The sequence below is a fragment of the Aptenodytes forsteri genome, unplaced genomic scaffold, assembly GCF_000699145.1.
Source record: "Aptenodytes forsteri isolate BGI_AS27 unplaced genomic scaffold, ASM69914v1 Scaffold193, whole genome shotgun sequence".
Lineage (NCBI taxonomy): Eukaryota > Metazoa > Chordata > Aves > Sphenisciformes > Spheniscidae > Aptenodytes > Aptenodytes forsteri.
In genome coordinates, this window is record NW_008795405.1 from 10,817,838 (window position 1) to 10,845,469 (window position 27,632).

At 43.5% G+C, this 27,632-nt stretch overlaps 1 protein-coding gene across 1 annotated transcript in view; it reads right to left on the reverse strand.

Annotated features, from left to right (window-relative positions):
- Window positions 1-27,632, reverse strand: part of ITPK1 (inositol-tetrakisphosphate 1-kinase) — a 192,402-nt gene that overhangs the window by 6,726 nt on the left and 158,044 nt on the right. Inside the window, exons 5-9 of the mRNA XM_009280953.1 lie at window positions 16,694-16,792; window positions 14,739-14,779; window positions 9,480-9,645; window positions 7,200-7,267; window positions 5,537-5,699 (exon numbers count right to left, since the gene is read on the reverse strand). Coding sequence (XP_009279228.1) covers window positions 5,537-5,699; window positions 7,200-7,267; window positions 9,480-9,645; window positions 14,739-14,779; window positions 16,694-16,792 — 537 coding nt within the window. The remainder of the gene's footprint in view (window positions 1-5,536; window positions 5,700-7,199; window positions 7,268-9,479; window positions 9,646-14,738; window positions 14,780-16,693; window positions 16,793-27,632) is intronic.

The window sequence follows — 27,632 nt, forward strand, 5'->3', positions numbered from 1 at the left end:
TTGCCCTCCAAGTGATAATGAAAAGGCTTCTTTTCCATGACATCATTTTGAGTGACTGCACGAGCAGGTTAGCATAGAGAGGAACAGAGACCCTTGCTACAAAAATACTTTTGTTCAGTGAGAAAAACTGTCAACTTTCAGATTTTCTGTTTCTTTTTCCTCCCAAGTATATATGTGTATATATAATTTTAGGTATATTCTATCATTTGTTGCCAAGTCCAGGTTTTTCCATAAGTTACAAACTCCGTGGTATAACATTGATCTTTTCCATCCTGCTTCCAGGTTTACTATGGAAAGTAGCCCTACTGCAGTCTCCTTGAGGGTCTGGACCCTCTCTAGAATTTGCCCAGCAATACCCTCAGGGAAACCTCAGAGGACAGCGGGGCTGGCTTTATACCCTACAGAAAAGGCAGTTTCCCACTGTGTAAGAAGCAATGTGATGCTCGTATACTCTACCCCAACTTGGCACTTAAAACATGTTCCCCACTATGAGCAATGTCTAAAAAAACCACTCGAGGGACAGTAAACATGTATCAATGATACGGTATTTGGTAGAAACATCAATCTTTTATTTCAGTACTGAAACCACCTTTCTGCATGTTCTGTTAAGCGGTTCCAGACAATTTACAATGCAGAGTTTAACAACAAGTTTCCTGGTTAAAACAGTTGCTCAAATACCAGGAGACATGACATTTTTGGTGACACAAAGGGTGGCAGTAGGCGTACAGAGCTTCTGGCTCTATTTTAAACACTTTGATACAGGCACAGTTTTGTCATTGCATTCGTTTTAAAATTGAACCAGACATGCAACATATTGGTACAATGTCTTGAAATGGATCTTAACTGCTACTGCATAACCTAAAATTGTTATCAATTTGATTTAGTATTTAGAGGTGACATATGACATTCAGTGTATTTAATGGGCTAGGCTGACTGTTTTTAAATGTCTATAAAAGTATTCTGAAGGTGACCTGGTATTAATACAGGAGACTGAAGCAATAAATAACAGTTTAAAAGTCCCATGTGAATAGCACACATTCACACAGCAGCACATGAGCTGAACCAGAGACCACAAAGTAAATGCACATTTTAAAACACTTTTAGTGGTGTGATCACAGGGCAGAAGAGTCCCTCAGATCCATAAATAATTCAATTTTAATCTCCATTCTCCTGTAAAGATAACTTCCTTAGGCAATAAAGACCCAACTTCCTGAAAAACATAAGGTAAGAGGATAATTTCACCTTAAGATAAATGTGGTGATTTTATGGTGTATTTATAACCCATACGTTAACCAATTAACTCTTATTTAGGCTGCTACATTGCTTTGGATTTTATTGCACTTGGTCACAATTCTAGATACTTAACAGGTCACACAAAACACTAGCAATGCGAGACAAGAGCTCCCAGTTTTTCTTTCTCAAAGGCCTTTAAAGAGATTCACCAAACAAATCGGCCATTTCAAAATGTCAAGTTTCCCAGTGCTCCACACGATAATCCATTGGTTGGCAGGGGGCAACTAGGACTCTTAGGGCTGGTCATGGGAGCCAGAACAAGATCTCCACCTCTTTGACAGAGGTGCTTGTTACGTTTTCTTGCTTATGTAAAAGCCATGGGATTAGCCTTCAAATCTACTCAGAGTGCTTCAGACACCCCGGGAATAAGCCATCTCCATAGTAACAGCTTTAATATTCAGAGAGGAGATCTGCAGTACCCTAGAGTGTTTCGTGTCTGCTCACTGAAAACAAACCAGCCTTGTTTGAGGGCACCTGGCAAACTCACAAAGAAGTTGCTTTAAATATTTAATGGAAATAAGATGGCCAGTTATTTAGTCCTGAAATCAGCAGATGTTACAGTGTAAGGAAGCTGTACATATCAGGCAGGCTTCCTCTGTGCAAGCCCTCTGCACATTGGGTGGAAAGGCCGAAGTAATTCTGCCTGGTCACTCAGAAGAAACTTCACACACTTCCAAAAAAGAAATACAAAGAAGGGAGGAGGAGAACCAGGGTGTCTCAACTCTTGAGCCACAGGATGCCTGGGGAAGGCTGCAAACTCTGTGGATACTGCCTCGCTCTGTTCACTGGCTGCTGCTGCAGGCCTCTCAAAAAAGGCAATTGTGGGACATCACTGTGCTGTGATGATAACAAAATCAAGAAGGGCAGACTAAATTACACCTTCAGAAACTACTGACAATGAATTTGGGGTTCATGTCACACAAGGAATCAGTGGGAGAATACAAGTTTCGCACGCCTCAAAGCACAAGTTGCATGAATCGTGCTCCAGCAGGTACTATCCTAGCACTACCCACTGAAACCATTTTGGAAATGCCTGTCTACAAGAGGCCTGAATTTTGCTATGTTGAAAACAGTCTCCAGAGTCCTCTGGCTGAGCACGGATAGGAAAGATGTCCACCCAGCAATGCATCTGAAAACATGTACCTGGCCCCTGAGCTTTGTGGAATCAAGAAATGCCTGCAAGCATTTTTAAGCTAGCATTAGAGATGCTACCTGCCTGATTTTTAGGAGATTCTCCCTGATCTGGCACACTCCCTGCTTTTCTGCATCTTCCCTTGGGCAGAAAGAAATGGACAGCCCATGTCCTGCATTTGCGGCAGCTTATTTACACACGGTGGACGTCCAGATCTGATGCTTCCAGCTGCCACATAAATGCACACAGAACCAGCAGTTCACTTGTACTGGTGACAGGCTGCAAAACGTGCACACAAGCTGCTGCTCGGGCTGGGTGAGCTCAGCCAGGGCCACCCAACAGCAGGCTATGAGGAACCTTTTCTCCCAGTTACCTGAGGTCACACAAACATAAAACCCACATGCTACGTGACTGTGCCTACAGTTAAATATCTCTGTTGGTAACCACAGCTAAATATAGTCCCAGTGGTTTCCCAAAGAACAGGAGACACAATAGACATTTATCTTTAAAATCTTTTTGGAGTGTTGCTGGTGCTAATGGAGCAGATAACAGACGACATCCTCCTACAGGTACATCTGCTCTCAATTCTGACGTTAAACTAATCTCAAGATGACATACATGGAGTGGCAGGTTCAAATGAGCTTCAAGCCTGGTAAACACAAAAGACTGCACACAAGGAAGCCAAGCCTCTGGGCAGTTGGACAAGGCTTTGGTCAGGCCTGGCCCAAAGCTGTAGCTTGAGCTCCATGAAAGAGGCTGTGAATGCTCCCTAAAGGGCACCTCTTCCTCTCCCTTCCCCAAAGCAGTGGTGCAGAGATAATGTAGCAGGTCCCCGAAGCGTCTAACTTGGCTCCAGCTTGGCTCTACTGCAACCCTTGTAGGACAGGATGACTTGAGGAAGAGCAGCAAGGGAAAGCCCCTTCGTGGGACTGCACTAAGCCAGGAACCGTGAGGTCCCACTGCTGATGCAGCCCATCAGTGACTCTTTTGAGTAGGGCTGAATTTGACCTTCTCATTAGCAAGGTGCCAGCTCCATCAATGAAGCCAGCCCTTGAAGCTACTCAGCCTTTAACCATATTTGCCCTTGGAGGGAAAAGCAGCTGCCTGGGTTGAACATGCTTTTGGGCAAGAGAGTATTCTGTGCTGAGATTTAACTATTCTTCTGTTGTATTTTACCCCTTTGCTTCTTCTCCGACCTCAGCAGCCCTTGAGAGCAGCTCGTCTCTCCCAGTTCTGCTACCTTTTACAAATTTGAAGGCAGTTTTGTCTACCCCCAGCCTTCTCTCTTCCATATGTCTGGTCCCTGCTGCTATCCTCTAGACCTTCTCCAACTGGTCATCAACCTATCCCATGGTGATAAAGCCAGTAGCTACCTTCACTACCCACATGTTCACCACCAAAAAAATCCTGCGTGAGACACAATGTAGACCTGTGCACAAGAAGCTTCCCCGTGCTCTCAAGCCTCTTGCAAGGACTATAACACTCTGTTAACTCAATGTCTCTTCAAAGACCAATTACTGTGCAGATTGAAACACAGGACTTGGGCTGAATATCAAAAACTATTGCCTTAGGGTAGAAGTACAGCAGAGCACAAGGCTTAAGGCAGTTCTGCAAACTTCTGCCACAACAAGAAGACATTACTCCTCTTTAAATACTTAAATTTGCCACTAGGTGTTCTCCAATCTGGACTTTTCAACATTTCAAGAAAAGGGGAATTTCAGTCTGTGCAAAGTACCAAAACAATACTTGAAAAAACAAAAACCCCAAAACACCAAACTAAAATGCAGGATGCAGGATTCCAAAAGAATGTCCTGCATCACCGACTTCAAGACCCACTGTCTGAAATATAATCCCATTCATAAAACTCATTTGGCTCCATCTGACACCCAGTTTAGGTTGTTTCACTGCTCTTGGCAGAAGACTGTTTTCATAGGTCTGCAAATTGCATCAACACCATATGGTAGAACCAAGCTGCAGAGTGACCTGAGAATAGCAGGGCTGGAGTTTTAAAAGGAAGCCAGTCACTGTGGAGACAGACAGGCAAGGCACTACAGGGCAGTAGTGGGATGGAGGACCTGGACCGAAAGATTAAGAAGACTGGGGGCTCAGGGCAAGATCTCTAGACTTAAAGGTACCTCAGCCATATTGAAACTCAAAGTCTTCAATGACAGGTTAAACAAACTGTAACAGCCTGTGTATGTCTCCGGAAACAAACATCACTATTCAGGTAATGCGAGGAGGTTCTCAAAGAGAAAAACCCCATGCAAAACAGCATCAAATGAGACGATGTATTCTTTTTCTGTGCTAGGCTACTGAATTTAGCACAAGCGACAGACCATTATTGCCTCCCATTATACACGCTTAGAACTCCTTTTAACAATTCCAGTGGTCAAGGAGCTTGTTTAGTTGTTTCCAAGACATTGGAAACATTGCGCTAAAAAAAGTGGAAGACAAATTTACATGTTTTCACATGCTCTAGTCTATTATTTTACTCCAGGATCCACTTATGAGAACCTGCAAGGATATTTAACCCTTTACAGCAACTTCTGTGCACCTACAATTTTATCATCTTCTTCAGATTCCTGGTGTTGTTGCTTTTGTGCACAAAATGTCTTTTCATGGGGAATCAATTTGCACAGGAAGAGATTTTCAAGGGAACAGTTTGCTGCTTCCACCCCCTCAACACTTTTAGTGGCACAGAGTCTGGGAAAAAAGAAATCTTAAAAGGCTTTCCAAAACCAGAATTTATTCTTCTTCTTCTTTTCATCTTCGGAATGAGGGACAGGCCCAGAAATGCCAGGTCCCAGCACACAGTCCCATGCTTCAGTTCCTGGGCATCCCTTTGCAGGGAAGGGCATGACAGCCATGTTACAGCTGGCCACTAAAATTTGACCATATCTCCTAAGAGCTAGTATTTCAGTAGCACATTCCATATCTAGATTAGGGTTCTGCCCTTCCCAAATTAAACAGTATCTGATCTCAGAACAGTTTGGCTGCTGCTCTCCTGTCCCCTACCTGGGAAGCAATGATGTGAGACACCAGCAGTAAAACTTCGCACTAAGCAGGCACTGCACGGTTTCCACAGAGCATGAGTGGAAAGGCCTTTCTCACCTGGGAATGCATTTATATCAATGACCGCATGCTGCCCAGTCTGATTGTTAATGATGATATCAATTCCAAAGAGGGAAACTCCCAGAGCTTGCCGCAGCGCCTTAGAGATTTCCCGGATGACGTCGTCGTTTGGCCGCTCAAATACTCCTTCGATTTTATCCAGCTATAGTGGAAAAAGACACATTACTAAGGGACTCTGAAACAGTCTTTTTAGTGGAAAGATTAATTTTCAGAGGTTTCCAGGTGCATATCCACCAAATCTAATTGCAGAGAACCGGTGGCATGAAACAGAGAAAGACACCAAAGAGAAACTGCTTTCATAATTCAGAATCCTACCTATATTGGAAGTTCATCTGCTCTAAAGCACCTAGTTCTTCCTCTTCATACTGGTGCAGCTCCTCAAGAGACATAGCAGTATAGGAATGAATGGAGAATCAGACTCACTATTTTAAGTACGAGATCTACACCTTAAAAAAGCAAATACAGCTGGCGTGTTAAACCCTGTGCTGCAAATATTCTGGCTATCATTCTGCTATTTCAATGCAGATTAAGGCCTATGTTAAAGGACTGATAAGACAGACTCCTGCTGTTAGTTTCATACAACATGAGCCATACAACACAACTCAGCTGGCATCTTCAGGGCACAGGCTAATTCAAAGGGGATATCTTTTATGTGGGTTTTCATGTGTAAGTTATTCTACAAACATTTATTAGGTTGAATAACTCCGCTTATTTATGACTGGAAGATGCAATTTTTCTCAGTTTTTAAACAACAGGTCATGCAGCAGAAGTATGCTGTTATGCCTACAGAAGCACGTACGGAACATGTACGTGTATGAGAGAGATGGCAGGTAAACCACAGGAGCATATACTCTCTCTAAGTTTGAAAGTAAATTTAGCTATGAAGGGATTTATGACTAGCATAATTACAGTTTTAATTTTTAGCATGCCCATCAGTGTTGCACACAAAAGTTAATCATTGCCAACTAAGAAACTACTCCCCAATAGAGTTTGTGAAACAGAAAGGAATCTGGAGACTCAGAGATTGAAAGGACCCAGTCCTGTAAAGTGACTTTCTCAACAGTCGAGTGCCCGAGAACTTGTTAGGATTCATACATGCAAAGCTTATTAAAAGGACTGGTAACGCAAGCATGAAACTGTGCAGCGTGCTGGCACTGCTGGACTTGGAAGACACCCAGAAATGGTCCCGTGGTCACAGCTCAGGCGTGCTTGCACCGCAGACAGGTACTGGCCCTCTGTGGCCCTGCCCAACGCAATTTCTCTGCTTGAATTTTCACCGTTTGTCCTTCCTCACAGAACTGAGTCCTAGAAGGATGATTTATGCTTATTAAGCTCTCTGGACAGGAAAAGGCCAGGTATTTGCATTCAGAATCTCCTTCTTCCCTTTGCCTAGATTAGCTCTGGGGAGTTTAGGACTGGCAAGCAGCACAGGCCTGCTGCATCAGTGTTTCCTCACCGGATCTCGGTAAGGAAAACCAGAGGGACACACAGTCATGCTGGTTCGTTGTACCAAACAGACCTCAGCCTGCAACACAGAAGCAGACAACTTGTGAAGGAGAGTCACTAGTTACTAACGCTTTGATAAGAAAGGACTAGATAGTTTTCCAGCCGTGCTAGAGGAAAAAAGATGAAGTGTACTTACTGCTGTTAAAACAGATGAGGATTCTGGCTTTGAAACGTTGTGGCTGTTGAAAAATATTGATTCTCTGTCTGGAATTAAAAGAAAGTTGTAAACAACTTTATACCAGATTTTAATCTCCAAAGGATTAGTACAAGGAACAGTAGATGGCACTGCAGCCCCGGCAATTTAAGTCTTCATCACTACTGGGCAGTCCCCTGCCACCCACCCCACTCACAGGGCCTCTCCTGCCTGGCACTTAGCTGCCTGCACAGGCAGGGACCCATGGCCAGGTCACCCATGGTTTTCGGACCTTGGACCACAAATTCATAGAACTGCACGGGGTTAATAGAAACCAGTTTCCCTTCCTTCACCAGAGCCAATTAACTAAGTTCAGTAAGATAATGAAGTTAATTTCTACTAATTTGCTATACTCAAAGTGACAGTTCCAATGGGAAGGCATGTGATAGAAGGGAGAAGCTGCATTCACTGCAGGCAGTAGATCGACAGCACCCAGAGTACACTGAGATCCCTGTGAACCTGGGGAGGGTGCTGTCACCATGGAGGAAAGCAGTAAATTTCATGGTCAGGGCCTGCCCTCCCTTTGGAGGCACCACAGAAATGCAGGAGACACCCTGAGGTGACAGAAGCCACTAACGTACCAGAGTGGAAACCATAGGGAGGATTGTACCAGCACCTCCCGCCCCTCTCCCTCTGTGCTGGAGGTTTTACTGGCGGGGAGAAATCCACCACAAGCACACTGATGGCATCGTACAGACAACCACCACAGCAGACCGATGGCATCGTACAGACAACCCGCATGGGAACACCCAGACCAAAGTCTTAGCACACAGGTGGCACCAGTAATAGAGTATTTCTGCTATGCTGGTCTCTCTGAGTGGACATTTAGGAGCAGCCACAGGGCCACATACGATAAAGATGGGGGAGCTGTGAAAAGCAAACCCAAATCCACTCTGCAATCTGACACTACCATATACTCTTCTTGCCTTTCCTGCCATTTAGAAAGGCCCTGTACTTTCAGACCATCAGCTCCTGGAGTGCCTCACAGCCACCAGATCTGCTTAATCATCGGATCTGCCTAGTCAGGTGCCTGTAGCATGGCCCCCTTAAAATCTCCTGGTGAGGGTAAGAAAGCCAGACACTTATCCTAATCTGCCCACAAAACTTATTTTTATGTGGGCTTCCAGACAACTTTCAAGTCTTACACTCACGGATGAGACATTAGCTAAAGCATTTTTAGAAAGATGCCTTAAAACATTCTCTTCCAGCAAAAGTACAGACCACCCGTCCTAATAGTTTATATGAACACAGATTCTGGCCTACTTAATTTGATCAGGACATAAAGCAGGCATACATACCTACAGACAAGGACATTTACCGGGATCCTACTAGACATATACTAACAAAATACATATTTGTGTGCAGAATGCAATGGTGAGCACACATGGACACACTAAGATCAGCAGAAACCACTAAAAAAAGTGACAAGAAACTGGCACTTGTTCATTCATCTCCTTCAGTTTGATACCTTTTCCCCTCCCATCCCCACCTCCTGGATTTGTCCAGTTGCAGGCAGATCGTGCTCCCATCCATGCCCTGCTAATTCCTTCTTGTTTCTGAAGGCCCACAGAATGCAGTTCTTGGGAAACCAGCTTTTTTTTCATAAAGGAAATTTTAGTAATCTTTAATGAAAACCCTTGAAGTGCTGCTTTCTAGTGACATATAGGGGGATCACTGTCCTCACTGACAAATCCATTCCTCCTTCCCCCCAACACAGCTGGTATCTACAAACCAAAGGACGCTTCCCACCAAGGTTTACACCACTAGGCCTCACATGAACAGAGAGGCTCGTTTAGGGGAGAACACAAGCAATCTTTAATCAAGGTAAAAATAGGGAGAGGAAGTTCTGAAACGATGGAATCCAGGAAATTCTCTCCAAAGTACATTTATAAACAGACTCCGGAACAAATGACACATGAATTTACTGTGAAATTAGAGAATTTCTCTCCCTCTCCCCCTTTCCGTATGATATAAAACACTGTTTCTAACAGGTAAGACTCAGGTTACCATTGCATAAATATTTACTATACGAATGTCATTCGTATGCATTTCAGAGCAGATGAGTTATCTCCCTTCCTATTGAAATAATGCAGAAGAGGAAACATGGTACGTAAGAACCAGCTGCCTTCACTTCAGCAGCCTTTTCAAAGGTATTTTTCTTTTGAGCTGTTTGCTGCCAAGGCTCTGGGAACTGACATTTCCTTTTAAATCGGCACAACGTACCTGAGATTCCCGCAGAGAAGTTCTTTAAAGATGGTCTTTTCACCACCGTGTAGGATTCCCCGACCACGAAGACTTTATACAGCACAGCATTGTGATTGATGAAGCTCTGAATGACGCAAGGGGGGCGGACAGCTTTCAGGCCCTCCTGGTTGAAGATGATCGCCATCTGGAAACACACACACACAGAGTTGTGCACAGATCTTTCAATAATTTCACACTTTCGCACCACCTGGCTAGCAGTGAGGGGGAACATCTACTGGTGGATATATATTGACCACGTATGAATTCCTTCTCAGCAGCTAGTCCTATTTCATTACGTTTCATTTCACTGACACACAACTCTCCAAACACTACTGGCAGTGCAGCTTTCATTTTCAGTCAACATTTTCTTCTCAGCTCTTTGCAATTTCATTTGCTGCTTTTAGTTGGGAAGCTACTGCAACTGCAGGTACAACAAAAGGGTAAAACATTTGACCAACACAGACGACAAAGTTTGTATTGAATACAAACATGTATCACGGGAACAACAAGAGGAACAGCTCTAGGTACTAACTATATGAATTCTTCCCCACAGCTCTATTTCCCACGGTTTGGTTCAGTCCAGTTGCAATGGCCTAAGCACCAGGGTTTCACCCATATCATCAGAAAACTTCTTTCAGACTCTAGTAGTTCTTACTGCTAGCAAATACTGGCCTAATGATTTTCTTGGCTTGGTTTCACCCCATTACTCCAAATGGATAGTCCTCTTGAAGGGACCGGAACAAATATGCCAAAAAGGAAGGCATTTATAGGCCCTGAATGATGAACAACAGCTGCCTCAAAGAGCACAGAAGCGATGCTGGTAGGTGCATAGAAGTACTTTGACAAGCCAGCATATCTTCAGCACATGCTACACTGCTCTTTCCACCAATCCCTCCATTACCATGCTTACATGCATATATAATTATCATAACTGCAGTGCCCCATTTTGCAGCTTTGTTGCTGGAGTATGGCTGCTGCCATGGCTCCTATGCAGAACTGGCAGCAAGCACCATTCTGGCACATGCTGATGAAATTACTTTATACCAGTGTGCCCCTACACAGCAGTAAGGATAAACTTAGGTTTGCTCTCCATCCTAAAAGCCCTGAAAAAGCTATACTCTAGTTATCCGAATATTGACCTCTCTTCATTACTCCAGTGATGCTGGGCCTTGTTATCCACGGTGGCAGAAGGGCATGTTGATAGTCAGGTCAATACGAGTAAGGACTGTTCAAGGCCAGAGAACCTGACATACGTTTTATCTTCCTTTCCTCTGGGCAAAACTCCCTCCCACAGGTAGGGATGCTTTGGTTAGAGCACCTTCCCCCTCTGAAGAGCCTTGAAGACAACAGCTAACCATCCATGTCTTGAGCCTGCCACCTATCTCAGTCAGTGCAGGATGCATAACACTTGCCAGAAAAGTTCCTAAACTCTGAAACACAAGTTTTTTCTTATGCTTGTTAATATTTTCTCACTGGCTTCCTTGGGCCTAGTGTTTTACTCAGGATGTAAGACAGTCCAGAGATGCTAAGAGAATTCCTGTGGGTCCCACAGTGACTCCACAGTGATATACAGAATAAAATTGGAGCTTCCTGCCTCAACATGGTGCAGATGAGTTATACTGCTTGCTCTCTCTCTCCATATGCTTCCTGCCAGGTTTGTGCTTTCTGAGATTAGCTGTATCTTAGTGAAGTCAGGGTCACTGGAAGGATTTTACAAAGAAACTTTACCACTTTGTGCTCTCTCTCATATATTATGTATGATCAGCTGCTCATTTGATGTACACTGTACTTTCAGACTGAATTCCTGCTAACATCTTAGTTTGTTCTTGTAATAAAAATAGTAAATATAATAGGTTTTGTTGTTCAAAAACATTAACCATGGTAAATGATGTAGTGATTACATAATCATAGTTAAAAGTCTGAGCACATTTTTGTCCTTATTCCTCCTTATCTGGTAGATCACATTAGATCACATAATTGTCTGCACGCATGCACAATGACTCAGTAGATTAACATTTTCTGAATTCAAGTCAATGCGTGCATTCAATACCTACTTGCAGCTGATATTCTTACTCTGTCTCTATTATACCAGCTGCTATCTATCCGACAGCACAGACTGAATTTGAGAGTGGTAATAACCTGTGCAAGAAACCTACTCTAACCAGCAGAATCGTCCATCAAGATGACTCACAGCAACAACATCATACCTCATTTGTCTCTCACTGGTGGCAAGAAACACTGCTCTCTTCCTCCTCCTGTGTAGACTGTTGGCTTTATAATACCTACAACATCATACATGGCAAAAACTATGCTGTTCCTATCCTTCAAGTGCTCTCTGCAAATATTAGTTAATTAATCCCCACAAACCACTCTTTCATAAGATGAGCAGGTACTTAGCATCCCATTTTAGAAGTGTGGAAACCCAGAGAGTTTATCTTCTTCGCTCAGAAATGACCCAGGCTACTGGAAACCATGTGAAACCTCTCTTCTGCAAAGCTCTGTGCCAACAGCCCCATGGACTAGCACACAACCCATATAACTCCCATGGTGTTGTGTTATGCTGGTTCACTGCGATGTCTCATGGTTTTTAGCATGCATGAATACAGCTCCAAGAATTCGCTTGCAGGGTGCACAAGCTCTTTGTCATCTAGCACAGACCTGCTGTGTCTGGCAGTAACATGGGAACAATACTTTATATGATAATTTCCAAATAGCCTTCCTCATTATAAATGCAGAGCTCTTTTGAAGGCAGAACAAAACATTTGGCACCAAGAATTTTTACTGACAATGTCCTTAAGGAATTCAGTCTCAAAAAACACAGTTATTCTCCACCTTTTCATTCCTGTCTGCTCAACATTTAGAAGTCATTCTGGACACATTTCTTCAGGTTACAGGTCTCAGTGATGTCTCAAGGCAGCTTTACCAAAGATCAGTTATATTCCGACCTGCTGGCAGCCAGGAAGGACAACCTTCAGGCATCATCTCTGTTCAAGTCTAACAAACGGTGCTGGCAAAGTGAGGTTCAAGTGCTGAGCTGGCCGACGCGACTTCTAGTGCAGAGGCCATGTGGAACTGTGGGACACCACAAGAACACTAACAGCACCTTGGCTTAACTAGCTCGTGTTTTCACAGCAAAATGTGGAGTCTGCCAGCCTTGGCTGGCACCAAACCCAAATTCAAGCCTGCACCTTCAGCTGTCCCTGTTAGCCAGTACTTGAACTTTCTGAATACTCATCTGGTGAAGAAAAGCAGGTTTCTGGCCAGGCTGGGTTCTAGTTCCAGTGTCAGCTCTGCAAGGGGAGTATCTCTACAGAAAATGAAGCAATTTACCAAAAGCCAAAGAAGGAGTCATTAATAAAACAGGCAACGATTTCTTGCTTCTAGACCTATGCTCCATTTTTTAGACAGACTGTACTGTAAGCACAGTATTTATTCTACACTTCCCTTGCCATTATTGACCATAAAATAGCAATTACAAGACAATTTCTCCCTGATCATAAATACATTTTTGGATCACTCCTGAGAACACAGCAACTCCAAAAGTGACTACTACTCCTAACTATGTAAAGTACCACACAAGACTTTAGGCTTTTTTCCAGGGGTCCTCCTAGGCTCTAGTCATAAGTTCCTGTGATAAACTGCAGCCTACAACTGTATTTTAGTCTAAATTTTGATCAAAAAATGGAATTCTGGCAGGAGGCTGAGCATGCAAGACTAGGCTTTTTTCCAGGGGTCCTCCTAGGCTCTAGTCATAAGTTCCTGTGATAAACTGCAGCCTACAACTGTATTTTAGTCTAAATTTTGATCAAAAAATGGAATTCTGGCAGGAGGCTGAGGTATGTCTGCACTGTATGAAAGGACAGCAAAGAAAGATTCACCAGGGAAACGAAGTCCAAGCCTGACTGGACAAGCACTGAAAGGTTCATGCATTTCAGGTCCTAGGCTCTAGTCATAAGTTCCTGTGATAAACTGCAGCCTACAACTGTATTTTAGTCTAAATTTTGATCAAAAAATGGAATTCTGGCAGGAGGCTGAGGTATGTCTGCACTGTATGAAAGGACAGCAAAGAAAGATTCACCAGGGAAACGAAGTCCAAGCCTGACTGGACAAGCACTGAAAGGTTCATGCATTTCAGGTTGCAGTTGCAGAAGAACCCTCTACAGAAGAATCAACAGGGAAGCTGAAGTCTTAAATTAATTCACAACCCAGTCCCCAAGTGTTCTCGGGAATGACAGCAAAAATTTACAGTGGCTGCTCCGGCAAACTAACGGGACTGTCTGTCATGCTTGTAAAATGACCCAAGCTAAGGCCTGCATGAAAAATTTAGCTGCATTTTTAAAAGGAAGTGCTGATCATTCAAGATTTCAGCTGTAGGCATTCTGCTCGTCTAGATCTACATTTTACTTCAGGGCCTTCAGCTCTCAGACATGCTGCAGCAACATACTGCATGTTTCAGGAGCAGCTGGGAAACCGATGACCACGTTGTTAACAAAGGAAGCCAGGCATTATGAGAGCCAGCAGTGAGGGCTGGATTCTCAAAACTGAGCTGTGGTAAGCAGGAAGCACAATGCAAAAGAATTAAAACAGGACTCACCTCGCCTAAATTCAGAGGAAGCTAGTCTCATAGGGAATGCACTCCTTCCAGGAATACACAACCATTTTAACTGCAATTGCCTTACGGGAAGGAGGGAAAGCAGATGGTTCTACCAGCCCTGTTCTTCCCGCAGCTCCAGCCGTGTTACTACAATTGAACATGCCTAGAAACCATCTCTATTTGCTACTCCCCTCCCCTCAAGGACAGGAACCAGCTGGCCTTCACTCATACTTCTGCTTCATCTGCAGCACAAAACCATTTCTCACCTGTACCACATACATGTTGGAAGAGAAACATGGTGGGGTGGAAACATCACTTTGTGTGACCTCCCACCAAAGGAGAGGCTGAAAGAGATTCCTTGCAGAGCTGACTGGAGACTACAAACTGCTGGAAGCAACTAGATGATAGAAGCTAGAAACTGCTAGAAAGAACTGTCACGTGAAGAGGTTAAAGTCACATTTAACTTCATTTCAGATAAATCTGAAAAAAATAATGGTGTAATTAAACACAAGGGAGAGGTGGGGGAAGGGAAGTCATTTGGGCATAGCCCTCATTCTGCCTACTACAGGATCAGAAAGCACCAGCGAAACCACCATGGGGGACTGGAAGCAGGGGGATAACACTGCAAAAGTTTTTTAACTCACCTCGTGAGAGTTGGTTCCATGGGCCACTCTGGTTTTACAAACTGGGTAAATAAAAAAGAAAGAACAACGCACCACTGAAACAGTACACACAAACCCCTTATAAATCCGTTCCCACCCACACATGCAAACACTGGAGTTCACCAGACCAAGGCATTGACTGTACCAGATGCTAGTGACAGTCTCTGCTTGAACAGTGTCCTCAATCACTGCAAAGCTTGGCTTGCTCCCAGCCCTACTCTCTCAACTCCTCCCTGTAACTAAGGTGTAAGCAGAAGTCATTATTAGGACTGGTCAAAGGTGCAACGCATCAGCTAAAAGTTAGTACTAATACTGGTATTGCCATCCTGCCTACTCAGCGGCCATCTTCACAAGTATGTGATTTTGCCTGAGGCTGAAGCTACTCTGCAGGTAACACAAAACACCACTGTTCTGAAAACAAGGGAGCTGGGACACAGTGGAAACCAACTTCTTTCCCTACCTCCCTGTTTCTGGGGCATAGCAGGAAACCAAATGGGCTGAACCAAACTAAGATACAACTTATTTTTCACAGGCAACCATAGAGGGGGACAAAACGGTAAAAAGAGCCCAGCAGTTCTTCTTTCTCCTTCATATTCCTTATCTGGATATCCTGGTTCTCACCTCCATCCTAAAACCAGAAAGAGGAAAGAAACAACATGCTCCTGCTATTATGAAACCAGAGAAGAGCTGAAGACCCTGGGACCTGCACGATGACTAGGGCTGATGTTATTTGTATGTTAAGCAGAGGGGATGAAAACTTGCAAGTAGTGAGGGGGTAGATAGGACAAGACTTCTTTGGGGGTTGTTGGAAGAGTCAAATTGCCAGGCAAGAGGACAGGCAGCTATGAAAGGAGATGACCTGCACTAGAGTCCAAAATAAGTTGGTAACTTGAAATTTCGTAAGGTGGTATATGATGTCTCACAGACACATGTTCCGGAGAGCAGGAGCGTTTTTTACCAAAAAAATAAAAAAGAGAAAGAGAGAGAGAGAAGAGATAGAAAAAGCACTCCCACAATACCATGTTCTATTGATTTTCAATGTTATTTTTTAATTTCATCATCATGTAGAGGGGTTGATTCAGGCCTTCTGAATATATGGGCTATGCTGCTGACTACTGAGCATGAGCCAGCCTGTATAGAGAAGACAACGTGCATGGGTGAGGAAGGGGGGTCAAAGCCATTCAGTGGGCTTTAAATTACTGCTTCAAAATCTAGCTTCAGGAGACCTGCCTCATTTGGGAGAGCGAAGGCAGGGAGGGCAAAACATGCTTTTACCACATGACTTTACCTCTGAACCTTACAAATGAGGCTAGCACCAAGGGAACAAACACCGACTAACCAATTCTGCTCACTTTATACTGCAAGGAATCAAATAAAGGAACAAATTAAAGCACAAGCCCCCCAGTGAAACTTGCTACAAAGCACAAACAGTTCATAGCAGCTGTTTGAGGCTGTGGGCCCTTGGAGCCTGCTATCTATGGTAATTTTTACACTCTTTCTTCTACCCTCTAAGTTTATATTTGTAGCTTGGACCAGGGAAAGGGAGGGGTGGGTGAAAAAAGGGGTCAGTCAGCAAGGCAGTGATTTTCTCAAGAAAAATAATGAATGCAGCTGGCAGGAGAAACTTCTTGCACAAGTTCAGGGCAAGAGGCTAACTTTGTTAGAACTATTAGCATTTCCCAGGAACGCATGTTTACTGTAGCGAGGTGTTTAAAGTAAGGAACATCAATAAAAGGCAAAGTAAAAACGGATAGGGAGGGGGTTTGTTCCACATTCCAAGCAGACTGCTTCAGAGCATTGGTTTCAGTAAGGTTTTAACATCCCTGACACTTTGGCAATGAAACCCACACTCCTACAGTGTTGGCTACATCTTGGGGGGGTGCATGTGCAATATTCAGAACCTACTACAAGCACCAAGGAAAAGCCCATGTACATACTGAATGGGAATGCCAGTCCATTCTTCTCTATAAGCTGCAAGGTATCTTCTCCACAGGCACTTGTCAGCTCCATAAAGGGTGGTGAACAGATCCTCTCATCTGCAAGACAAAAAAAAGACTCAAATGGAGATGAGGGTTTTAGCTTCTCAGCTGCATCATTACCAGCTCTCTCCATACTAACTGCTTCTTGATAGTCAGCTTTACTTTAACAGTTGATATTAAAGTACTGAAAAGATTATCAGCCAGGCCTGAATTTGCATTTCTGGAAACATTTCAGAAGATGAAAGGCCCAATTTTCAGATAATCTAAATGGAAATATAAAGCCCATATTTTCACAGTTAGGCAGCAAAAACGATCACCTGCTTAGGAATATGTAGCTGCACAAGACTTAGCCAGTGAGGTGAAAAGCAGTTGGGATCTTAGCTCTTAACGTTATGCCTTCAAGCATAATTTTCTAAAGCATTTTACAAAAACCTGAATGGTCAGCAAGTGTGGCTGGAGCGCGCAGTCTCACAAAGCCATCATTACTGTAGGGCCCCTCAGGTGGCAGATTCCAGCGTGGATTTACTTCAGCCAAGGTGCCAGCCATGTAATACATCCCACTGTCCATTGGGACCTCTCTGACATGAAAGCAGTGCTCATTTGGTCTGGCAAAGCCAGTCAGAGCACCACTGAGACACCTTGGCAAGACTGCTCAGCAGACTTTGGTTAAAGAGAAAAAACACAGGAAACCACGATAAAATTTACAGAGTAGGTCTACTCCAGGGTGTTTCTGCTGATGTTGTGCTTGTTCATATGGAGTTGCAGGAAAGCTGGAGTCAAAACCCAGCCTTCTTAGTGACTCAGTAGGTTGAATTGCTCCAGGATTCATGTCCTGTTCACTGTAGGAGAACTTTGATTTCTCTAGGAATGCAGCAGGAAAGGGGGAAACACTGTAGGACTTGAAGTACTTGAGCATAAATCTCCACTGCTCAAGAGGGCTGGGTTGCAATTTCAAGTGCAAAGAGAACGTCGGCTTCAGCCACGGCTCTGGGACAGGTCAGCGGGCCCAAAGACTTTCAGACAAAAGCTGTGCGCACATTGACAAAATCAAAGCAAGAACATCACCCAAGTAAGAGCAATTATCCAACCTAACTCCTCAGTGAACACAGTCAAAAGTACTGCCTCCACAGAGTTTTAGCTATGGCCAGGTTAACTTTGGAGTCACAAATGAGTGAGTTATAATTTGAGTTAGCTGCGCAGTACTGAACTGCAATTCAGAATGGGTCTGCCAAAACTCACTTGTAAGACTTATTTCAAGAGAAACAGCGTGACACCTTCCTCCAAGAAGCAACTGGAGACCCGCACAAATGATGGGAGCAACTGTATCTGGCAAACTCACAGGTTTATATCAACCAGCAACTTGTCTCAAAAATAAGCAAAACATGACTGTCATTACCATCCACATGTATCCCAGCGAGCACAGAGAATCCAAACAGGTGAAGGCTATGCTGTGCAGATGGTGCAGAAACTTAAAAGTACATGTAAACTAAAACCCCAGCAAAACTAACTAGATACTCTGAGATAGCTATGCATCCAGAAACCACTTTATAAGCATTGTTTAGATTAATGCTTTTCACTTCATTATAAGTATATGTTTAGGCATGTTCCCTCATACAGAAGAGAAAATTGAATCACTGAAATAACAGAGGCAAAACTCTCTATATCTCAATACATGCTTCAACACTCCCAGAATATCTGAGAACTCCAGCCATTAGCAATACTGTTGCTACAAGAAGTTTTCTGCGAAAAGAAAGACTATTTTCATACATCCTAAAAGGAGCAGAAGGACTGATGTTTTGAGGCCAACCTCTACAAAGCTAAACAAAACATCACAGACTTCAAAGCTTTCAGTCGCTGCTATGAAAACAGAAAGAGGCATCCAAAAGTGACAGGTACTGTAATATTTACAAGCCTTTGCCAGAGCGAAAGTTCCTTACTTGGATGAATTTAGGGAATCAGATTTAGTTTACAGATACTTGGGAACAACTTTGGCTTGGCAGCTCTCCCACCCATATGCTTAAGGCTCACAAATAACTTTGCCTTCAGAGTGCAAATGCAGAGGGATGTATGGTTCCATCTCACTTCCCTCCATTTCTATCCCATGCAAACAGGAACGGGAGACAGGGAAGATTCAGCGTTCCTGCCGACTACATGACACTTGCATGGGGAGATGAAGGAAGGGGCAAACAGTAATTTCTTTGACTTTGTACTTAGAAAAGACCACCTGGATCAACAAGAAGTAGCAGAGAAGACTCTTAGCATCTGAAAGTGCTCCTGCTGACTTTGCACAGCACTGGCATTTTCTCCACCAAGAAGGCAATTCTAGCCCACTGAAGCCTCTAAAACAGACCATTAATTCACAGCCAGTCCTGAGGACAAACAAACCCTCGCTCAACACAAGATTTTAGTATGGCCTACAGTTAGAAAGCTGCTGCTCTGAGTTTAATTGCACACACTGCAATTCTGAAGGTAGCTGTAGGTTTAAAAAAAAGTCCTCCAGCTGCCAGTGATGATCCTCTCCTCCTTCCCAGGGTGGCAAACACATGCTGAAGCTTTCTCTCACCACCAAGCTCCTGCTATCAGTGACAGCAGTCTCAGCACACCTTCTCTGCACTAAGGTCCAGGACAGACTGAATTCAATGGTTGATGGTCAATCTCAATACTGTTTTACATCAGCACGGAACTACACTATACAGTCCATGAAGTGCAAACGAACACCCAGTGGTACGTTGAACCCTACCCTCTCCTCCTGCTGAGGTAAGCTGCTTTAGCAGGATCTTACTAAGTTGTGGTCAGGCGCTGGACCCTTGGCTACTGTCACTGCTTCTTCGCAAACCAGTAGTGACCGGTCACCATGGGAAACCATTGCCAAAAAGGACAACAATAAATATACAAACAAATAAACATAACAGTCTAGAGGTGAGAATGGGCGACATGAGTCTGGCCCCACCACTGATCCTTGGTTTTGACACTACAGCCTAACCCTCCAGTCTAAAACCAAGCGATATTCTCATTTGGATCAGAGAGCCCAAGTGAGGATAAAGCACTTCTATAAAAGCAGTCTGAGAACTATTAAAGTATGAGGCCACAGCTACGGCATGCCTCCCACGGAGCCGCATTAGCCGTGCACCGCTAGCAGAAGTGACTCTGTATGTGGGTCAGGACACAGAGCTGATACAACCCAGAAGCCACACAAAGAGCCAACACTGTCGCTCTTCTACCATCAGTACTCAGCTCCGAGCTGTGCGTTGGGATGCTGCTGACTGGAAGAGACTTCTTCTAAAACAGCAACTTTGGAAAAGACTCTGCCTCATCTTCCATCCTTGGCTACGTACAAGTGCCCTTAGTTCCCAAGAGATTATTACAAATGCAATTTCTATGCTTTCTACTTTGGATCTGAAACTAAAACTCAGGCACTTCTTCCCTCCCTTTGGGTACATGCATTGAATCACACAATAAACAGATAACCATAATTATTAACCTATCTTCTGCCTTTACTGAATCGAAGATATCAGCAGGAAAAATCTCTCCATAAGTCAAAGGACTGCTGTGATATGAGGCTGTACTTTTTTTTTAGGGCACACTTAGAGAGTGGTATTTCTTTCTTTTTCCAAGTGCCTGGTAGTCTCTCAGACCCCTGTCTCTGAAATACGGTCAGGACTCCAGGTGGACCATGTCAGGTCCAGAACTGCCAACTTAACAGCGACTCTTCAGATCAGGAGAGGGTTCAGCTCTCACTTCAGCCAAGTACCAAAAGTATCTGTAGCATTTTTGTTGTTAGAAACAACACATCATAATTAAATTTAAAAGTCAAAATGCTGTCACTGTGTTCCTCCCCCGCCTTTGTCCTCATTTTTATTGTATACCTTGGCACAAACTTTGTGGTGTCTGCTTTCTATATTTTCCTTAAATTATTCTCCCTTTTCTTCAAGATTATCTGAACTCATAGGGAGCTCCCTCTCTCCTCTTTTTTACTTTCTGCGTTTTTTCTCACCCCCATCCCCATTTCTTCTCCATGCCAGTCTTTTTTTCAACTGTCATTTCTGTTCTTCCACTGCTACCTACACTTTATCCCTCCATCACCTTTGAATGGAGATCATGGCTGGGATCACATTCATTGCAAACGCAGGGGGAGCGTTTGCAGTGGGACCTCTGAAGACAGCAGGGAAGCTGGCACTAACAGGTCATGGGTGACAGGCAGCAATCACCCCTCTCCGCACAGTGTTGGGGCAGTCAGCTCTGGCATGTCTGGATGAGCTTTATCAGAGCACTGCTCCATTCCCATGGAGCAACAACATTATTATGAAGGTGGAAAACATGACTGATGAAGGCCAGTTTACAGGATGAATAACACAGCTAACCAACAAGAGAGAGGTGAAAGAGTACTCAAACCAGGGAGTTGGTGCCAAGGAGGGGATTATTCCGGATGAAGTTCAACAATAGTGACAGAGGCAATGGGATGTGAAGATGGGGCAGATGCAGACTAAATACTGGCTGAGGAAAAAAGTTTTCTGGCAGTGAGAATTGGCGGAAATCTTTATGCTTGGGACTTGCTTTAGTAAGAGATGTTGAGCAGTGCTCCTCTACCCAGGGCCTGTGCACCACTGGTGGCCTGCAGACAGACTGCCAGTTATAGGATACCTAAACCCCCAAAAGGAAGAAGGCACGAGAAACCCAACACTAACTACACACTCCTGTACAGCAGGTAGGCAAAATAGATATAGGAAAAATAAGAGTTATACATGGCTATTCCCAGTTGAACCAAATCTTATGTGATAGTAAATGGAAACCACTGTGACAGGGCTGTACAAGACAGTCCCTGGATGGTTTTCAGTGAGGGCAGGTGGTCCTTGCACTATAAGAGGTGCTGACACAGAGGGCAGCTGTGGATCACTGCGGGGAAAAAAATAAACCATAAGAACAGATGAACCATAAAACAGTTTCTTATTCAGATTTCTTTGGTCCTTATGATTTTGGAGAAATAAGACAACAAATAATAAATCGCAGACCCAGTGCTCTGCATTCACATATCAACAAACTGCATTTCTTTGTCTTCAGAAATGGAGTTTAAAACCAGAGTTCATGGTCAGAGATTTTCTGTGAGGACAGCTCAAAACCTGTGGCTAGGAAAAAAAACCCTGAGGAGGCCACTGCCCATTAAACTTCAGATTTACAGTCTCAAGATGTCTCCCTACCTAGTAATTCACCATCATTCACTACCTAATCTAGGGATTAGGAAGCAGAGCAGACAGGCTAAAGAATGAGTATTTATTCACAGCACCTCTTGCCACAAGACCATGACTAAATCACCAAACACGTCGTATCTCTACATTCCCATTTGCAAAGTGGTGAGAAGGCTTCACCTCCCCTTGGCGAGGGGAGCGCTTTACGGAGTTGGTTTAAGGAGGGTTTCAGGAAAAAGACTTTCTGATGCTACTGGGGTCGTTAGAAGAGCTGAACAAACTACCTGTTTGAAGCTTCAGTCTGAGCATCAGCAACCAAAATCCTGAGAGTGTTACTGGAAAAACATAAAACAAAAGGACTGGAAAAAGATAAAACAAAAGGTATGTTTACTCAAGAATATCCTATCTTCTGACCAGGCTCAGTACTGTCTCATTAGCAGCATCTTCTCTGTTTACACACAGAAGATAATAGAAGCACCAAATGAGGGGCACGCTGAGAAGGGAAAGGTAAAAGAAGTTGGTACAGTGAATTTCTGAAACAGGTGGAGGGAGGAGGCAGTTTGTCAAAGGAGCACAAGAGGAGGCCTGGAGTCCCCCAGGTGTACAACAGACTTGGCCCAAAGCACATGAGTGTGTGATCCCCTCACTCTGCTTAGCAATTACAAATGGCACACAGCTCGTGCCTGAGTTGCTCTCTGTGGCTGGAAAGGCTGTCAGGATTATTTCTGAAGAAACAGGGTACACGACCTCCATATCGCACAATGCTCTATGCAGAGAAACGACAAAGCTGCTCCTGAAAAGTGCTGGTCTCTGCTGTAAACACCCATTAAGATAAGGAGAAAAACATCCATGTCAAAATCGGGAATGGCTCAGGTCAGTCATCATCCAACGCTCATGGAGCAAATGTTAAGCCTTAAGCTATCTGAAAGATTTACAGCAGACCGTATCAAACTCCAAACGTCCTACTTTGTTGAGAAAAGCCACCTTTTAATAGCATAGTCGGCTGTGATTTGAAAACGCTTAAGTCCCTTTAAAAATAAATATATTTTCAGTAAACTGTGCTTCACTGTAGCTTCCACCAGCTTGCACTGCTCCACTCTGCTCCTGGGGGGATAGAGAGGATGCACAACTAGGGCAACATTTTTTTCTCCTAATACAGTAAGGGGAGGAAATCTGAACTTCCAGCTCACCCCTGCCTCCTAAGTTCGTTTTCAACCAAAAAAACCAACCAACCACACAGAGAAGTTGGCAGGTTCTTTTTTTAGCATGCAGCTGAACATTATCTTGAAGGTATCTTAATTTAAATCACTACATGACTGGGGTTTTTTGCCCTTCAGAATCCCTTTAATCACTGTAAGCTTATCATAGCTTTGGACTGTCACTTCTGCTAAGGTCAAAAGTTGGTACGTCAAGGAGTCAGCCAAGCTAAGCCAACCCACAACTTCACAGCAGCCCAGTCTCTATCATCTGGAAGTACCCCTTCCTCTAATAGATATTTTTTCAGTTGAAGCTTCATAAACCCCACAACTTTATTCATAAAACCCACAACTTTTACAGAGTGTCCAACTAGGTTTATTCTAGCACTTGTGAGCTGTATTAAAAATACTCTCAAGTTGTTTTTCCTTTCCCTCAGACATGTGTGTGCATGAGGAATATTGGCAGAACAGCTTTAGTTCAAACATATGTCAATCTGTACTCATCACTGAAAAATCAACCCATAACTGAATACCCATGTGTTTGCATCTTACTTTTAAGTCTGTGGGGGGAAAATTCCAGTTCTCATGATAAAGCAGCTGTATTTGGGGACCATTTGGCAGCACATTCCAAAGACACAAGAGGGCAGAGCAGACTCAGTTTTGAGGGCATGATTTTAACCTTACTCTAGCTTGACATACAAGGAATTGTGCACTGAACATCTATGTTAAATAGAACATCTGCAGAGCAACAGCCTTCAATTCTAATAAAGCAGTGATTTTGAAGCATCTGGGCAGCGAGTGAGGAAATCTCACAATTGAATATAAATAAAAAACTATTCAAAAAAGTCTCAAGAACTCACTATTTCCATGCAATTTAGGAGTGCTAATTATGGTTTTTGAACATGATGAATTCAGCTTAGATTGGAGAGAAATTATAAAAGATAAAGAAGAAATAAAGGGAAAAGCCAAAGTAAAGCCAACCTGATGGAGTTTTTTCCCCCAGCTGAACTCTTCTTCAGAGACAACCATTTCACAAAGCTACGGTCTGTACAGGATCCTCCCTTACCTTTTAGATCTCGACTTTCATCTTATGCCCACTTTCATCAGCGAGCAGGAGGCTCCTTTCTGATTCCCAAGAAAGAAATTCACGTCATCTCTTGGGTGCTCTGGTTCAAAGAGGCAGGTTTTGCGAAAAAGCATTCCGCTTACTCATGGTGATGGAGCCTCATGAGTACCTGGCAGTAGAGGAGCACAGCTACAGACATACCTTCAGTTAAAATAGACCTGTGGTGAAATATGTTCATTGACACAGCCTGATAAAGCAAGCTCACGGAAACGTAACAAGTTAAGAGGTGAAAGATTATCTCATTCAGAAGACAGAGTAAAGGCTGGGAGATGTGTGTTCATCATCAAACAGCCTCATTTTTCAGTAGGTAAGAGCAGTTACCCACCACCTTGCAAATGCAAGGGACAGGAAGCTTTGCACTTGAATTTAAAAAAACAAGCACAACTCCTTCCTCCCCTCCCTGCCCCCAATTATTAAAACACGTGACTTTAGGTGTTTGAAAAATGCAGCATTTTGGCTATGTTTATACACAATTTTGGCTATGTTTATACACTTACTGTACACAAAAACTAAAGCCTATTTCCTGCAGTTTGACAGGATTACACAAGAGACTGGACTATCTACCAACTTCAGTTCATCCTCCTCCACTGTTTTTCAAGTTTCTCTCCCTAGCATCACATGCAAAGGGTCTTAAGGAAGCACCCTGGCACGCCTGACTGCAGAAAAAGGAGGCAAACGGACAACTTTCCAGGAGAAGGAAATAAACCTTCTGGTGCTTCTTAGACTCTGTGTAAAGAAGAAGGTCAGGCAAAACTCTCTGATAAGTAATGATGAAGGATGGAGAAAGCCTGCTAGAATAGCTTTTGTTGAAACGGTAACATTTATTCCTTAGAGCACTGAAGTTGCACCAGAACTTGGGGAATCATTTTACAGGCTGGAGTGTTTCCAGCATTACAGGAAGAATGAAAGCCATTTTCCTCATCAAGGAAAAAAATGAAAGGGATTGTTTGGCAAGCTCAAAGAAGACTTTATCTGCATTTTTACCCCAATAATGTTCTACTCAGAACCCTGTCATTGAAAGTATTGATATCTGTGAAACCCCAGAGGCATTTCCAGAAGAGAGACAATGCAAAATCTGCTCTGTATGTCTGCTCTATATTAAAATGCAAATGTCAGGTTCAGTGTGAATACCTGAACCCTGATAAAAGCCAACTCAACTATCTCTAAACAGCAATTTGTATCTGCTGTTTCATACGCTTACCTATATATGTTGGATACAGGAATGATAGTTAGAATTGTCATTCTGAAGCAGCAGAAGTCTCTGATTTTAGTACTCTTACCAACATGGACTACCCTAGTACACAGAATGCTAAATGAGCCTCAGAACCAAGAGCCAGTGTCCAAATACGACTCCTTCCTCTGAAATACAAAGGTATCTAATCATCCAAATGCAGCTTATTTCATGTTTCCTCTCCAAATACTGAGCTAGGAACCTACTTAGACTAGTATAAAACAATTTCCAAGCTAAATTCCCATCTGCAACCTACATACCTCCAGGACAGGAGCCAGTGGGATGCTGATTTGCATCCCCCTGGCCTAGATGGTAGGCGAGAGCAACAGACAGTGGTCTGCACTTCCCTGTATAAACACACACAGCTTGAAAATGGCCAGGGAGCACCAGATTTGGTGCAAATATATTGTTATACACTATATGTTGGAGCTGGAAGGAAACGTGTGAGCACAAGGATCCTCATGTGCTTGAACAGATAACGTAGCACCAAGGTTCTTCATAATCAACCGATGCACATGAAAAATTCACAGCAGAGCACCAGTTTGCTCCATGCAATGGGACGCTACTCACACCCAGGAATCTAAGGTGAGCCCTGACGGCCCAATGCTTCACTCCTTACTAATTTTATCTGCATGTAACTCTACTGACTTAAGTGAGTTACTTCCTTTCAGTTGAAGAATCAGTGTCTCCATGTCTTACACAGAGTACATTGTCTAATAAAAAAACACCAGTGAGTATATTTATGGCAGGGGGCATGATGACGGACATGACACAGGCAGCTTTTTCTTGTCCATAACAGACTTCATTTGTAGACACTAGAGTACCCAGAAGAGTAGAGTCCACTGAAGCTCTTTATAGCTCTAATCTAAGAGGGTTGATGGCCCTTAACCAGATGAGTTTAATGAGCTTCTGGAAGCTAAATCCTGGGAGACACTACACAATATATGTCCCATGCTTTCAGTAAATACCACTTCCAATCTATACATGCTGAATCAGAGGCAAAGCAGCAGCCCACAAGGAGTGACAAAACTCCCTCCGAGGTAGAGAGGCATGTCAGGGACATGCTGGAAGGGGCTCTGACAGTATCAGCCTATGCCCAGATCAAGCCTCCATAGTACAGCAAGACTCCTGCAGCAGCTGTGCCCCAGCTCGAGCCAGGGAGGAGCAGGGCTTTCAGGTCCTGTTCTAGACCATGCCACCAATGATAGGGGAAACATGAATAACTACCTGCCTTTTATTACTTTACCAACTCACATGTATGTGAACACAAAGTGAAGTGCAAGAGATTACATGCGGATCTATAAAACACAGCAAGTGGGATAATACTGAATAATGACAGGCATATTCGCTGCTGCTGCACCGCTGAGCAGGGCTGACAGCAAGCCCTGCGGCTGACCATCTCCAGTCAGCTATGTTGTGGGTCCACCTCTGTGCTGTGAGGTCAAAAGGATTTTCCAGAGACTTGGTGACCATTGGTTTCATTTGAGTTTCGTTATGTAAAGCAGCTTCCCAGAACACAACTATACAATAGCGATGCATTTCTTTACTTCAGGGATGAAACATAAGAACATGGTATTTCCATAACAACAGTGGAAAGAACTGTTTAGTCTGAAACAAATACATGTTTAAACAAGGATAGAGAAACCTAAGCAGACACTTAAGTATCAACTCAACAACATATGCAAATGATCATTGGTCCCAAGTTTACATGTAACATGGGAAACAAGAAGGTAACAACCTGCCCTAACACGGTCTTGCACACGTTAGCAAACTTCTCTAACACATGCGGGACTTTCACCTTCTACACTACTCATTGTTCAGGGCTTGCACTTTGTGGTATGGAAGGAACAACACCAAATGAACAGGTTTTTTTATGAAGAAACATTTTGTATTTTCAAATGAAGATCTTAAAGAAGACCTGTAGACAATCCTGAAACACTTCGGAAAAATGTAACTGTGAAACACTGGTTCTGGCATTGAAGGATTCTGCTCTGCACTTCTTTGCGATGGCTTAACTGGAGTACGGCGCACCAACCAAGGCTGCTGCCCATTACAGGGACTGGTGCGATATGATGATTCTTCCGCCGTGGTGTGGATAGGGCCCACTCCGAAACCAACGAGAAGAAATAACTTCTGAGACAAACAAGCTACATGTATTTTA